Source organism: Lepidochelys kempii, chromosome 3 (assembly GCF_965140265.1).
Source record: "Lepidochelys kempii isolate rLepKem1 chromosome 3, rLepKem1.hap2, whole genome shotgun sequence".
NCBI lineage: Eukaryota > Metazoa > Chordata > Testudines > Cheloniidae > Lepidochelys > Lepidochelys kempii.
In genome coordinates, this window is record NC_133258.1 from 196,870,629 (window position 1) to 196,886,807 (window position 16,179).

General features: G+C 40.6%; 1 protein-coding gene across 2 annotated transcripts in view; it reads left to right on the plus strand.

The window, feature by feature from the left end:
• KIF16B (kinesin family member 16B) overlaps positions 1 to 16,179 on the plus strand; it is a 243,691-nt gene that overhangs the window by 215,644 nt on the left and 11,868 nt on the right. For both annotated transcript variants that reach the window (XM_073339553.1, XM_073339554.1), the window contains one exon: positions 9,341 to 9,424. In XM_073339553.1, coding sequence (XP_073195654.1) covers positions 9,341 to 9,424 — 84 coding nt within the window. The remainder of the gene's footprint in view (positions 1 to 9,340; positions 9,425 to 16,179) is intronic.

Here is a 16,179-nt window from a genome sequence, read left to right on the forward strand (position 1 = left end):
TAACAGACTGATCTGATCCTGGTAGTGTATTTGTAATGGGAATATTATGAATTTAAGCCCAAATAATTACCATACTAGGAAAAAACATACAGAGGCAAGAGTTTCTACAAGGCTTCCACTAGAGCAGTGGTCTCCAAATTGTGGAGCATGCCCCCCTAGGGGAGCACAGAGGAACATTGAGGGGGAGGCACAGCAGGGCCCTGGCCAGTCCCCAAAGGGGGGCAGGGAGGGAGTGCCACCCAGCCCCGTTCTGCAACCCAGCTCTGCTCCGGCTCCGCCCCCAGCCCTGGCCCAGCTGTCAACTTCGTTCCTGGCCCAGGGGGAGTGTGGACACATTCCATAACTGGTAAAGGGGGCGCACGAGCGGAACAATTTGGGCACCACTGCAGTAGATCATACTTCAGGGAGTTGGAGTTTGTCTTCCACCACAATCTTGATGAATAAATATTGGGTTCAGTTCCCAAAACATGGAGGTCTTGCATGACCCAGCAATTTTTGCCTTTTTTCTTAAGAAGAAAAAAATAAAAAGCAACATCGTGCTTAGGAAACTACATACAAAAATGTTAAATGAATGTTACTAAGGTTGCAAAGTCAAGCACTAGAAAACTAGGAAATGTCCGATTCATGGTTGTGGTGAAACCTTAATTCTTGTGAGTGTGAATTATGATAGTTTTTAATTGTAACTCAGTCGCAATTTTTGACAATCATCCCACAATTCAAGTAGGGCCTTACTTATAACTGTATTTCAATATTTAATAAAGGTGAAAACAAGTTTACAAAACCCAAACAAGAAATTGACATTTTGTGAATATTAGCTTTGCATTAATGTTGAGGTTCCCCTTACATTTTTAATAAAAAAAAGTGTGATTAATAAAATAGAATTATTTTTGCAATTGCATTATTTGTTTAGGCAAAAATATATGTACATACACTTATAAGTGAGGCCTTTTTGAGCTTTGCAAAAAATTAATTGGTATTATAATGGTTATACCCCAACCATAATATTAGAATAGTGTGGTACCACTTATATATTTAAAAAGTCAACTTTTGTTGCAACAAAATTAAAACAGAAAAGTAATCACGTGACACACAACATACAACACAGGACAAACTTACAATTAAAGACGAATGGCTCCAGAATTGTATTCATAACAATATAAGGCATTAAGAGCTTAATTATTAAAGCAATGCATTTTAGAAAACAGGCAAGTAAACAAAGGAGTTAAATAATTAAATAAGCAAATTATTACCTTTTTATTTAAAACTTTTAATAAGAATTGAGAAAAATTCATACTAAGTTATTTGCCCACTTGTTGTATTAAGTCAGTAATTTAAGATATTGTCCATTACTTTATATTACTATTTATTTTAAAAACTCTGCTATATGGAATTAGGGAAAACCCATGATTTTAAATATTAGTCAGTGGTTAGGATTAGAAGCAGAGTGTGCATTTCTGTTGCTTGGCAGCCATATCTTTAAGAAAGTTAGTGTTTTCAGGTGCTTCCTCTCTTTCAGCGATGGAGGTTTCTGTAATAACTAGAACTTTTAACTTTTAAAACAGAGAAAGTGAACAGAAGGGGGAGGATGGGAGAGCAGCCTAGGAAGGGAGGGAGACCTGAGTTGAGGGAGATTAAGAAACGTTGTTAAGTTATCAAAGTACAGGTGGCAGCAGCATGTTTAGCAAACAGGATATAAAACATTTTTTAACTACTATGTAAAAATATTTGGGAAAGAAGGTTATATTATTTCTGTGAGTGAGAAATGGGGCTCCATGGGTTAAAGTAGTTGGGAACCTAAATCCCTTGTTTTTAATCCTGGTTTTGAGAGGCAAGTGAGGGTTGTTATCTGCTCTTGAAAAACCTGAATTTGTTCTCTGTGTCTGTTGCTTTTGTCTGCCTGCCAAATGGATTGCAGGGTTGCCTTTCTTTGCTTTTGGGACATGGATCAGTGTTCATGTTACACTCCCTGTCAGTACCTGGCCCGAGCCAGGGAAGCTAATGATCCAACCAGCGGACCAAATTTAGTGATGAATCCTGGTCCTATGCCACCTGGGACATGTTGCGCATACATTAAGAAACTGCTGTTAATTGTTTCTGGGAAAATCCATGCATGAATGCATAAGTTTTAGGTGTTAACTTGCTTACTGTAGGTTTTTCACCTTGAAATTCTTTTTTATCCACTCCCCTGCGATTAAGTTGCAGCTCCTGTCTCCTACAGTTCTCTGTGAACTGTTCCATTTTTTCCTTTTATCTGATTTACCAATCCGGAGTCTACTTCCCTCTCCTGTGCACTTACTTCTCCTGTTCTGACAGGCACCAGTTTTGGTCTTATAAGAACGGCCTTACTGGGTCAGACCAATGGTCCATCTAGCCCAGTATCCAGTCTTCCGACAGTGACCAATGCCATGTGGTTTAAGTTTTACTGGAATCTGGCTCTTACGGTACAGTGGTGGTTGTTCTTGGTCATTCCACATGTCCCCATTGCAACACCCATTCCAGTCATCCCTGTTTCATCTTTTAATTTTGCGAGGGCCACCATTTCTGTCTCCATTCTTCAGGCACTGTATAAATACCCGAAGTTTGTTGTAGCCCAAAGAGATTTATAACGGGGGACGGCATTTCTCTTTTTTGCAGTTTCTCTACAGCTGTTTCCAGTTTCCTGTTTTGTTCCTGTACTTGCTGTACCATATAATGTCTCTGGACTGCTTGCCACCCTGCTAAGAGAGAGCTTTCCAGGGCTCTCTTACCAGTCCATGATTTTCCACGATCCTTTTTAAAACTCGTATGTACTTCCTTTGCTGGCTACCCAGCGCATCCATACCTCATCAAACTCTGGGGATTTGAAGGGAGGAGATAACGGGGGGGGTTCCCTAGCTTGGCGTTTTCTGCCGTGTTAGATCGCGATTCCTACAGAGGACAGCTCTCCTACTTACCAGATGAGCGGTCGGGGTCACCAGTGTTAGTTGTTGGCAGCATGTCTGTTGTGTTGTGCTGGCTCTGCGCAGCTAGCCAGCCCAGCAGACCTCGGTTGAACGGCCCGAAGAGACCATAGAGTCAGTTCAGTGACGAAGGCGCTGGGCCAGATTTATTGTCAATGAAGCACGGTCCTAGCTCCATGGATCAATGTCTGCAATTACATTGCACATGTATGCCTGTTAGAATGGACCAATTCAGTGAGCGGCGGGACTTTCCGCTCCCCTCTAGGCCGGAAGAGAGTTAGGGCAAGGTATCTCAACATTTATAGATTGAGACAAACAATCTGGGATAAACAATTTAGGTACCACCTTACGTGTTTCGTGACATGTTTGTTACCTCCCCTTGTACCTTTCTCCTGATGTTTCAGACAAATCATCTTGTGCTGACTTGGGGTGTCCTTATGCTGATCTGCTGGAACATGTTTACGTATTCAATGTGGTTTAGCGATGCTGCTGGTACTTGTGCCAAGTTCATGTACCAGCAGGCATCTGCTTTTTGACAGGACATGACTTTTGCTCATAGCATAACTTTTGCTGACTTTTGTTCAGGGCTCAAGTCTTGCACCAGGCCATGCTTCAAGCTCTCGCTTCCTACTACACCAGCGGTTCTCAAACTTTTGTACTGGTGACACCTTTCACAGAGCAAGTTTCTGAGTGCAACCCCCTCCCCCCCTTATAAATTAAAAACACTTTTTTATGTGTAACACTATTATAAATGCTGGAGGCAAAGTGTGGTTTGGGGTGGAGGCTGACAGCTCGCAACCCCCCCATGTAATAATCTCATGACCCCCATTTTGAGAGCCCCTGTACTACACTACCAAGTGGCTGGTGGGGAACCCAGATCTGTCCTTTGCACTGGGTTTCAGCCCAGATATCCTATAACATGAAGCCAAGGTCTATCTCTCTTAATCCTTGCTGCAGTTTCCCTGGGCTTCTTCCTACCTTACTGAATTCTTCCCTCTCTGGGTTTGCCATCCTCCAACACCTTCCACTCGGGAGTGACAGTAGTCTTTCTTCCTTGCAGACTTTCTCTGCCCTTACAATAGTCAACAACCTGGCTATATGCTGGCCCCACCTGCTCCTGCTCAGCCGAGCTTACTCCTAATTAGTGTCCTGCTTCCTGGCTCCTCCTCTAGGTCTACTCAGGGTTTTAATTGGCCTGCCGGACCACCTTCACCCCTACCAACCCAGCATGGGGCAGAGGCCCCATCACATATGCTAACACACATTAAAAGAGCACTGATATACAATCTCCTATCTGATGTTTCCTTGGATTATTTAATTCACCATTTTCTTTGAAGTTCAGCCAGAAGAGCTCTGAGTATTTTAGCTCTTTGCATGTGCATGTGTGTGTAACAAAATTTGTTTCAGGATGATAGTATAATTAAGTATGGTAGGGAAATGCCTCTGCAGTCAAAATAAAAAGTAGAAACCTTGCTCACCACATGTAGGCGCTTCCCCTCAGGAAATCACTCTAAATTACTATTCCTATCAAGCAGGGAATTGGGTTTGTTAATTTGCCCTACAGAAAACACATCACCTCCTCAAGCAGCCCAAGAAAATGACAAAACATCCAAACTATAGAACTGCTGGCAAACATTTTCACCACTGCAGCAAAGGAGGGAAAAAGTCATGCAAGAAGAAACCTAGACCAGTAAGAAATTAGAATACTTGTGCTGCTGTCTTAATGTGTGGCATTGTTTTAAATTATGTTAATGAGAAAAGTTGGTCCTAATAGCTAAGGTGTGACTGCCTGGGAGCTCAGCTGGATGAGAGGGTAAGTGAAAGGTCAGTTGATTTTTCAAAGGAATGATTTTGTATCCGCTCTGGATACTATATACTTTTTTTTACACTTGTTTTAGCTGAGACAGAGATCCATATACATAATCTACCCCCCTCAGACATCCCTGTGCGTTGGAGTCGATGAACAAGTGAATTTCAGTGATTGTATAAATATCAGGAGGGTGATAATCTCTGGCAAATGTAATACAATTTGCAGCTGCTTGACAGTTTCTTAAAGGCTTCCCACATTGCCCGTGACAATTTCACTGTATGGATTAAAATGTTGCTACCATTAGTAGCTCAAATACCAGTAATATTTTTAAAACTTCCTAGTTTCAGATACATTTCCTAGTTTATGCCTGTAGAGACAAATGCTTTTTAACTTTTGAACTGTCAGGTTGCTGAATTGAGTGAAGTTTTCTTTTAATTGATTCTGAACTTCACGTTGAACTACACATCAGAACCGAAGCTGCTTGTACAAAATTATGGCTTGGTATGTTCGTATTCCTTTTTCTTTTTTTGTTATAACAGTCACCGTTCTGATATAGGAATTGCTGTCGTGTGTTTATACATCACATATTTAGTAGAACCTCTTACAATTAATGATTTTTTCCCCACAAAAATGCAAAAGATCCTCCCCTTTTTACCATAATCGGTTGCACAAATTATGGCAGCTGTAAGAAGACCCCTACCAGCAATATATAAGCATTATATACTCTACCACATAATTACAAAGAATGTTTACAGTTCTTCATAATTGTTAACAAATTTGTTTCCACTTGTGTAATCTAAGAAAAGGGTTTCTAGCCCTCATGATTGCAAAGATGACCTTCAGAATGTGAATTGGATATTAACTGATGCCTGAGTCTGCCTGATATCTGCCTGAGTCTGCAGCCAGTCTGAAACATGAGTTCTAAGTGGTTTGAATGTCTCCCTTTTGTTTCAGTGGGCTGTTGGTAATGAAGACTGGCACTGTTTCTGCTAAACTTATAAGCAGTAAATGTCAATATTGATTACCTTTCAACAGTAACTTCCAATGCTTTTCATTGTAGAAGTTACTGTTGAAATGTAATCAATATTAACGTTCACTGCCTATCATTTTAGCAGGAACATCAAGTTAATATGCATGCTTTTGTGTGTCATTGTTGGCTGTTTTGACAGATATTGAGGTGGAGTGGGATAATTAATGGCTTTCAAGAATTGCTGTAGTGGGGAAGAAAAAATTCACATACATCCCTTCCAAATTTAACCCTTTCCCCAAAAGTGGAAGGGAGGAAATGTTGTATGTGCTCCCTAGTACCAAAAGCTTGCCACCTGGAAACCACAAACCAAAACCATCTCCCACATCATCTTGGGGAGAAAAAAGCACCAGCTGTTCCCTACCCAAATGCCAAAACCTCCAGCTGTCACTTACCTGGCTGCCAAAGCCTCCAGGTAGCTCATACAGTGAGGTTACTAGTTGTTAGTATACCGACACAGATATGACACGTGTTTGCAACACATTTAAAACCTGGGTCAATGTAAAATAAAATCGAGTTTAATATCAAAATAAATTAATAAAACAGTGTTGTACTGAATGACCTGGATTAGAGGGATGGTGAATGGGGTAGGATGGTCAGTGCTGCATAATTTAGATCTAGTTTCAGAGTAACAGCCGTGTTAGTCTGTATTCGCAAAAAGAAAAGGAGTACTTGTGGTACCTTAGAGACTAACCAATTTATTTGAGCATAAGCTTTCGTGAGCTACAGCTCACTTCATATCCGATGAAGTGAGCTGTAGCTCACGAAAGCTTATGCTCAAATAAATTGGTTAGTCTCTAAGGTGCCACAAGTATCCCTTTTCTTTTTGCGAATTTAGATCTAGTGTGCCTTTTAGGATGCAAGGTCCTCACAGTATGTCATTTGTATACTAAAGATAGGCCTGATCCTCAGTGTTCTGATCTGGATCCAGATTCTGACACATACCCTTTTCCCCAAGTTCCAGGTGTTCAGATCCTAGCTTTTGGACAGCCATGAAATTCTGATCTGAGTCGTGTTTCATATTGTGAATCTCCAAAAATTTCAGAGTGGATTTGTTTGGCTGAGGCCCATCTCAAATATATTGAATTCATCATTACTTGCCTGGTTGCAAAGATTTGTATGGCACAGTGATTCCAGAGCTATGCAATGGTTAAACTGGGCGAGTCCCTAAGGTACCCTTGTCTACTTTAGCCTGATCAAGATGATCTTAGAGAACCTAATGGCTCCATAGAAATCAACAGAGATTTTTCTCCTAAAATAGGTTCTGAAAGCTTATGCGTTACAAAACTATTTTTAGGATTGCTGTCCATCCCACACTTTGGTGGAATAATGCTGCTTTTCCTCAGTCAGTCCTATATCCAGCAAGATTATTAAATCTCAAATAGAATTAAGGTAGGGAAAACCCCCCTGCATGGAGCCAATACAATATGTTCTGACTCTACAGGACAAATCTTGAAAGTGGCAACCCTAACCTTTATATTTGTGTAAACTCACTTTATTTAGAAAGAAACAATCCCCAAACATACAGCGAAATATGTTTAAAAAAAATAAAGCATATATTTATATTTGTCTGACCATTATACCTAGCAGTCACATAATGCAGTGATGCCTAATACAGCATAACTTCTTCAGGGGTGAGATTTTGCTGTCCACCAATATCGCTGTATAGATTAACTAAAAAAAAGTGATTAATACAATGAGAATTATTACCAAGGACATAATTGCTTTTATACAATTTTAGGCAACATGCTGCTAATTCTCTAAGCATTTGGAAGCAAGTAGATGAAAAGAAAATGATGGGGGAAACCCGAGGAATATAATTTTGAGGAAAAAGAGGTTGATGTAGTAAAGAGACTCTCCACCACTGCTCCCGGTGCACCACTTCAGATTACTCACTTGAAGATGTCTAGACAGGAACTAAATGTAACATCTCTAAATTATCCAGGTCGGGTTTAACAAGAGAATAGGGTTGAAGAATTATTGCTGAAAAACTGGAGATAGCTGAAAAACTCCTCTACATTGAGTGTTTATGTTCAAAGGCAAAAATAAAGCTTGTAATTTAATGTACTGTGCTTCTGCGTATTGTACACAAGCATAAACTCCTTACAGCCCTAAAATATACTTATATACTAGGCAACATTTCTTTTATTTTGTTCTCTCTTGACATCCTCAGGCAGCCAATTTGAATTTGTGCAGAAAGAGGCAATTGCTTTTGGAAGTGCCCCACTCTGAACAAAAAGAAAAGGAGTACTTGTGGCACCTTAGAGACTAACAAGCTAACAAGACTAACAAGCTGTCGCTCACGAAAGCTTATGCTCAAATAAATTTTTTAGTCTCTAAGGTGCCACAAGTACTCCTGTTCTTTTTGCGGGTACAGACTAACACGGCTGCTACTCTGAAACCACTCTGAACACTGACTCTAACAATGTGCGGTTGCGTGTTTGTGTTTCAATGATTTCCTCATTTGACATGGTCATTGATACAGTAAAGATATCTTTCACTGCCACCCCTGCAGACTGCGCTTAAGCTTTAAGAGTAATGGTGGTTTTTTTCCTCCTTTGCATCATTACCAGAAATAAGGCTTTATGGGCCAAATTACCCTTTCCATGACACTTGTGTAAACCTATTGCGTGTAACCTATTCTGTGAGTCTGAACAGATATAACTGATGGACTGGAAATTAACAATTGCATTTCATGCACAAGAAGGGAATAGAATCCTATTCACTCTCTCTCAGCTGAGCTGGCTTCTGCAGTTCCTACAGAATTAAAAAGTAGTGACGTAACCAGATATAATTCTGAACATCTACATGGAGTGCACCTATTGCATAGGTAACCGACATCTTCATATAGTCATTTTTGAGAATAAAACTATGCTGTTGGTAGTTTTCATTTTCAGTGTGATACATAAGCTTTTACCTTATTCACGTGGATTCTGTTTGATCACTCTAAAGTTAGCCTGATCATTCAGTAAAATACCCTGATCATAGGTTAACTTGTCTTTATGCTCACCTGCGGTGACTTTTAGTATCAAGCTTCCACTAACCTAGGGACACCTGAAGCCCAGCGTAACTATCTGCAGAGCATGCATTCAGTAAAAGCTCTTAGATTTAATGATGGAAACAATATAGCTATCATAAACAAAAGCAAATGAAATAGATGGTAACACAATCAGAGATAAGCTTACAATGATTTTAACAGATGATTCTGATCTTTAAAATCTACAAAATTCCTGAGCAGTTCATATTCTCTTCTTTGCAGCTAGTGTAATATGCAGATTCAGTTTACAAACTTTTGATTTTTATGTTGGTAGATGGAGACATTCAGATTCCTGTATTTGCTTTGCCGTTATTCACTTGTGACAGTAGAATCCTATTGTTTTAGTACAGATTGCATTATATTAACATCAGTAGAACAGCATAATGGGGTTGGACCTAATGACACATACTGTAACTTGTGAATATTTGTCATTTTCCTCTCTCTGATCGCTTTGTGTTTTAAAGAGAATTTTTTTCAGTTTAGCTTATCATTTACAGTACCAATTAATTATCTTACATCTGTTACAGCTTGCAACTTTAGAATTCCCTCCAAAGAAGCTGTTCGGAAACAAGGATGAAAGAGTGATTGCAGAACGGCGGAGTCACTTAGAGGTAATGGTAATTTTTTAACAAACTTTTGAGAATGTATTTAGACAGAGTTCTGTCTGTCTGACCAATAGGAACCATTCCCATATGGCAGAAGTTAAATAGACTATTTGTAAGGGTGAAGTTACTTGCTGCTTCATTTACCACAGGAGATGGCAGCAGTAGATTGCAAAGTAATGAAACATGCTTATCAAAAAAATCCTTCTTGTCTTAAAAAAAGGCATCTTTAGTTTTGTTCATAGGAGGTATAATTTATTTAAGGAGGAAAAGGTGGTGGATGAGGTGAAGTAAGCGTTCAGTGTAGACAGATGGTCTCTACACAGCGTAAGATTTTAAAGAAGATTGCCTACTATAAACTCAGTTCATTAGTTGAAGATTTGCAATATTTTATCTTAATTACTGTATCGGAATATCTGGGGATGAAGAGGCAAGCACTCTTTAGGCTTCATTGAGCTTTATTTGTAATCTAACTTGTTTTGAGTTTACTTTGTTTCCTCTCTGAGCTAGTATTAGAATTAAGTTTGATTGTAGCATAACAATGTTTCTGATACTTTTCATTTCCTCTTGTTGTGGTGTGCATATAGTACACAGTTCCAACTGCCAAATCCTTCTAGCTATTTTACAGGGCACCTGTGAGGATTATGTATTTCATCAATAACTCATTCATCATTATAGTATAGCGTATTTGGGCGGGGGGGCGAGGGGGGAGACACCAGATTTTGTACTAATGTACACCACTCTGCAACCCTGTCATAGCTAATGGGATTGCACAGGGATGGATGCAAGTCAGTACAGAGTTGGAGCCATTACATTTACGTTTAAATGACAATAAGTGCTGTTTAAACAGAACAAAAAGAAAACAAAGAAAATTGTATCCTACTCTGAACCTTCTGATTCTTATTTTTAATAAATCTTTTTCTACATACCACAGCATTTTGTGAAACACAAACATCTCTTTCCACTGACTTTTGAAGGGCTACTACCCAACAATCCAGTTTCAAAATGTAATGTGTTTCCTGGTTTAGGTTCTTCTAGAGTAGTTTTAAATGTTTTTCATATTATTAAATCTATGGTTATATTCCATTCTCCATGCTGGAATTAGCTTCCATATTTTGTGGCCCACACAGTAACTTAATCTCTTGCCTTTGTTTATTTTATTGCAATGTTTATACATGTACATCTAAATATTCTAACTGCTGTTTAAAATGATGGGTTTTGATCTGAGTTATATAGTATTTATAACTTTAGATATACTCATACAAATAGTCTCTAACATTTTAATTTATTAGTTAAATTAAGCCATTTAAACCTTGTTTATTAGCTACATATAGTTCAGCTATCATAATATCTGGACACTATTTACATAAATAAATACACTATTTCCCTGTACATACTGTACATATTCCCACATTACTCAGTAATCCCCAGCAAGAAAGAACCCAATCTAGCTATACTGAAGAAGCCAATGTCTAACGGAATACTAATACCCACTGTCAGGAAAAGCCTGATCAAAGATTTGTGGTAACACACTGTAAAAGTGCAATATGTTGGATTACCAATGACAGTGTAGTCTGAAGCTTTGCCCCTGCTACTGACAGTGCTTTGCTATTGGCTCCTCTGGCTGCTGTGCTGTGAACTAACACTTGAGGTACCTCCGCTTACTGCAGCTACCTTGGCAGAACAGAGTGACAGAGGCTGTTTTAGCAATAACTGGCTCCAAGATCAGTAAGGCTTTTTTAATAATCACAGCAACTTGAATTAGACCTGGAAGCAAACTGGCAGTGAGGAACATGTTGGTGTAATGTACTATCAACTACCAATTCTCTAAAAGCATTGGCTTCTATACTTTACACTAGTTGAAACTTTCATGTGGTCTTCAAGATTAACCCCAGATAGAGAACATTTCAGTAGCTGCACCGGAAGGTGAATAATGAATGGATGGCCATGGCAAATGATGCATTACTTTGGTCAGCTGAACATAAAACTAGGCATTTCTAGCAAGGAAATGCAACGAAACTAAAGACTGACTACAGTATCTTGATGATCAACAGATATATGCCTCCAGTTGCTCATGCCATCAATCATCAGCTTTTCCTTATCCATATTCACTCTAATAGACAGCTGGCTTTCATCCACCTCCATACATCTGCTGCAGCCAGGGAGAGCAAGGAAATAACAATGCCTGAATCCAATGAAGAAGAATCCTAGAGTTGGTAGTCTTCAACATATTGATGACATTGCATCTCATAATACGTCACGATCTCCTCTTGAGCCTTGGGAGATGATACACATCAAAACATTTATATGACCTTATCTTGTCATTTGATATAAGTAATCTAGAGTTAATATGACCGTCTCATAAACAAACTAGGGAAATAAAACCTAGATAGAGCTACTATAAGGTGGATGCATAACTGGTTGGAAAATCATTCCCAGAGAGTAGTTATCAGAGGTTCATAGTCATGCTGGAAGGGCATAACGAGTGGGGTCCTGCAGGAATCAGTTCTGGGTCAGGTTCTGTTCAATATCTTCATCAATTATTTAGATAATGGCATACAGAATACACTTATAAAGTTGGTTGATCATACCAAGCTGGGAGGGGTTGCAAGTGCTTTGGAGGATAGGATTAAAATTCAAAATGATCAGGACAAACTGGAGAAATGGTCTGAAGTAAATAGGATGGAATTCAGTAAGGACAAATGCAAAGTACTCCACTTAGGAAGGACCAATCAGTTGCACACATACAAAATGGGAAATGACTACCTAGGAAGGAGTACTGCGGAAACGGATCTGGGGGTCTTAGTGGATCACAAGCTAAATATGAGTCGACAGGGTAACCCTGTTGCAAAAAAAGCAAACATCATTCTGGGATGTATTAGCAGGAGTGTTGAAAGCAAGACATGAGAAGTAATTCTTCCGCTCTACTCCGTGCTGATTAGGCCTCACCTGGATTACTGTGTCCAGTTCTGGGTGCCACGTTTCAGGAAAGATGTGGACAAATTGGAGAAAGTCCAGAGAAGAGCAACCAAAATGATTAAAGGTCTAGAAAACATGACCTATGAGGGAAAATTGAAAAAATTGGGTCTCTTTAGTCTGGAAAAGAGAAGACTGAGGGGGGACATGATAACAGTTTTCAAGTACATAAAAGGTTGTTACAAGGAGGAGGGAGAAAAAATGTTCTTCTTAACCTCTGAAGATAGGACAAGAAGCAATGAGCTTAAATTGCAGCAAGGGCGGTTTAGGTTGGACATTAGGAAAAACTTTCTAATTGTCAGTGGTTAAGCACTGGAATAAATTGCCTAGGGAGGGTGTGGAATCTCCATCATTGGGGATTTTTAAGAGCAGGTTGGACAAACACCTGTCAGGGATGCTAGATAATACTTAGTCCTGCCTTGAGTGCAGGGGGCTGGACTAGATGACCTCTCGAGGTCCCTTCCCAGTCCTATGATTCTAATGAAAGATTTTTAGAAGAGAGATTGAATTGTCTCCCTGAAAAACATAAATGTTACGTTCTTTTCAGAGTCTCTATACTGAGTTTATTGGATACAGCCACAACTGTGTGTTACACCATAACAATGTTCTGCATGAATATTGAACTTGGATTTTTCAAGGTCATATGCCAGAGGTGGGCAAACTATGGCCTGCGGGACTGTTGTGCCCGGCCCCTGAGCTCCTGGCCCCTCCCCTACTGTTCCCCCTTGCTCCACTGGCGCAATGCTCTGGGCAGTGGGGCTGCGAGTTCCTTGGGCAGCGCAGCTGCAGAGTCCGGCCTGACCCAGTGCTCTGTGCTGCGTGGCATGGCTGCCAGTCCCTGTCCTGGGGCAGCCGCCCCGACAGCCACCGGTGCTCCAGGCAGCGCAGTAAGGAGGCAGGGAGTGGGGGGCTTGGATAGAGGGCAGGGGAGTTCGTGGGTGGGGGTCGGGGCGGTCAGAGGGCGGGGAACAGGGTGGTTGAATGGGGGCAGGGGTTCCGGAGGGGCAGTCTGGAAGGGGGGTGGGGGGTTGGATGGGGCAGCGGGGGGCAGTCAGGGCACAGGGGAAAACGGTGGTTGGATGTGGTGAGGTCCCGGGGGAGCTGTCAGAAAGGAGAGGGGGGGTTGGATGGGGCAGCAGGGGGCAGTCAGGGGCAGGGGGCCTGGGGGTGGTCAAGCAGAAGGGGTGGTTGGATGGGGCAGGGGTCCTGGGGGGGCAGTCAAGAAGGAGGGGGGTTGGATGGGGCAGCGGGAGGCAGTTAGGAGCCGAGGGGCCAGGGTCGAGCAGGGGACAGAGAGCAGGGGGTGGATGGGGCAGGAGTCCCGGGGGGGGGCTGTCAGGGGGCAAGAAGCAAGGGGGGTCGGATAAGGGATGGGGGCTGGGCCATGCCTGGCTGTTTGGGGAGGCACAGTCTCCCCTAACCAGCCTTCCACACAATATCAGAAACCTGATGCATCCCTCAGGCCAAAAAGTTTGCCCACCCCTGTCATATGCAGACCAGAAGTAGGTATTTTCCTCTGGTGGATGACAAAATCTGGTCACTCTTCATAAATGATATTCAGCTGGTTACATTCCAGTAGCGTTTGTAATCTTGAACAGACTCTGACTTCTGTCATTATTTCCTGGACAACTTCTATCAAGGACAGGACAGACCCTGATGACTAATCAGATTCAATTAGTATCTCATCTCTGGCGAGCGGCAACAGCTTCTTTCGAGCAGAGGCAAAGTTTAGGTTTTTCTTACTGTTTTTGGAATTAACCAGACAGCATCAAATTAAAAACTTTTACGGATTAAGGCATCATGTACCTTAAGCAAACTCCCATGTCAGGCTAAATTCAACAGTTTGTCTACAAGAATTATTCCTTGAATCATCAGCAGCTGAGATGTCCTTGTGGCTTCCTCACCTTGCATCAGAACCAGTTTGTAACTGGTTGCAAGATTTGGCCATGGCTCTGTATTCTGAAACATTTGAAGACTCTCCAAGTGGAACTTCTCTTACAGGTATGATTTTCCACTGTTCAACTTCAAAATGAGTTAAACATTGTCAAGGCTGATTCCCCACTCTGGCACTTCAAGTTCAGAAATGGGGGCCCGCAAGGATTCAAAAAAATTAATACTGGCCACTCCAGGCTTGTATTAAACTCCCAAGGTTACCGCTTCTCTTTGACCTTGGATAGATAGATGCTGCCACCACCCGAATGCAAACCTCTTGGAACCCAGGAAGGCACACTTGGCCATACAAACTGTAAGAGGCTAATTAATTAAGATGAGCTATTATCAGCAGGAGAAAAAAAAACTTTGACAGGTATGTCTACTTGTCTAAATGGACCATCTTGATTATCACTACAAAAGTTTTTTTCTCCTGCTGATAATAGCTCATCTTAATTAAACACGCTTATTTTAATTGGCTTAATTGGCTTACCTTAACTGGCTTTGGTCAAGGAAGTTTTCCCCACATTTGATGATAGCAACATTTGGCAAACACATTCTTTTTCAGGAACCCCTAGTAGTTAAGTAGCAGTTGAATGTAATTTTCATATACTTTGTTCTTTCTGGTTCCAGCCAAAATAGGAAGGAAAATTACTGAAGTAGTATGAGGATTTTTGTGGCATTTTCAACCCAACCAGGGCCAGAATATCTCTGGAAACTTCATGCGAGACTTCTCTTTTTGGCTTGGGTGAGTGGGTGGCATTTGTGAGAGAACCTGTGTTTTGAGAGAAGGAGACGCAGAAGGTTGTGGTCTGCATAGGTCCTCATCACACGTTGGGACCGTTCGGATGAAAAGGGTCCAGACAGCCTCAAATTAAAGTCATGGTTGTTAACTACAAAACAGGATCATCGTTAAAGTTACTTGAAGTTTATATGTACCTTAATGTGTTCCGGTCCTCAGAAGTTGAAAACTTTTTCAGTGCATTCATTGATAGGAAAATGTGACTTAAATTATCCAAAGAGTAGTCTTGTAACCTTTGACCAGTCTACATATTTATAATTCAGAGGCTTTTGGCATTGGATTTTTTAATATAACACAGGATATCCACGTCCCTTGTGTCTATATTGAATTAACTGCTGGTAAGTTTGCACAGAGAATTCTCTTTTCTTTTAGAGAACTGAGAGAGACTAATTATATATTCAAAATTACCTATGGTAGATTTAAATTCTGGGCTTTAGCAATAAATGTTCTATTTGCCGTCCATTAATTGTTTCATCAGAGACCTGTTTAGGGTAAAACTCTAAATTAATTGTTCAGTTGCTTAATGACTGTAACTTCACTTTAGAGCCAACTTTGCTTGATTAAATCTGCCTTAACTGAAACAGCCAAAAATTTTGTTGATAAATTTTGTTGTTAAAAGTTAGTGTGAATTTTTCCTTTCATGCAATTAGACTTCTGTAAATAAGGATATACAGTATTATCCTATTTTTGATAAAAACTACAAGGAATGTAGACAGTTTGGGGATTATTTTTTTTTAAACTGGTAAAGAAACCAAAATGGAAAAGATGTTTCAATTAATGTGTCTGTTTCCATTTTGATTGCAAAATGTGTTTTCAGTAGAATGTAGTTGCTTAGTTGGTTGACTGGATGTATTCCCTTTAGGAGGGATTGGCTAAGGAAATGTCACTACACTCCAAGCATTACTTCCCCCCACCCATTTTCCCTGTATCTCCCATTTGCAACATCCACTGTTTTTCTTCTCCTAAACACGAAGAACTACACTCCAGTTTATATAGTAACAAGCTTTAGGTTCGTAGATCTCAAAGCACTTTACAAAGATAGATTAACACCGTTATC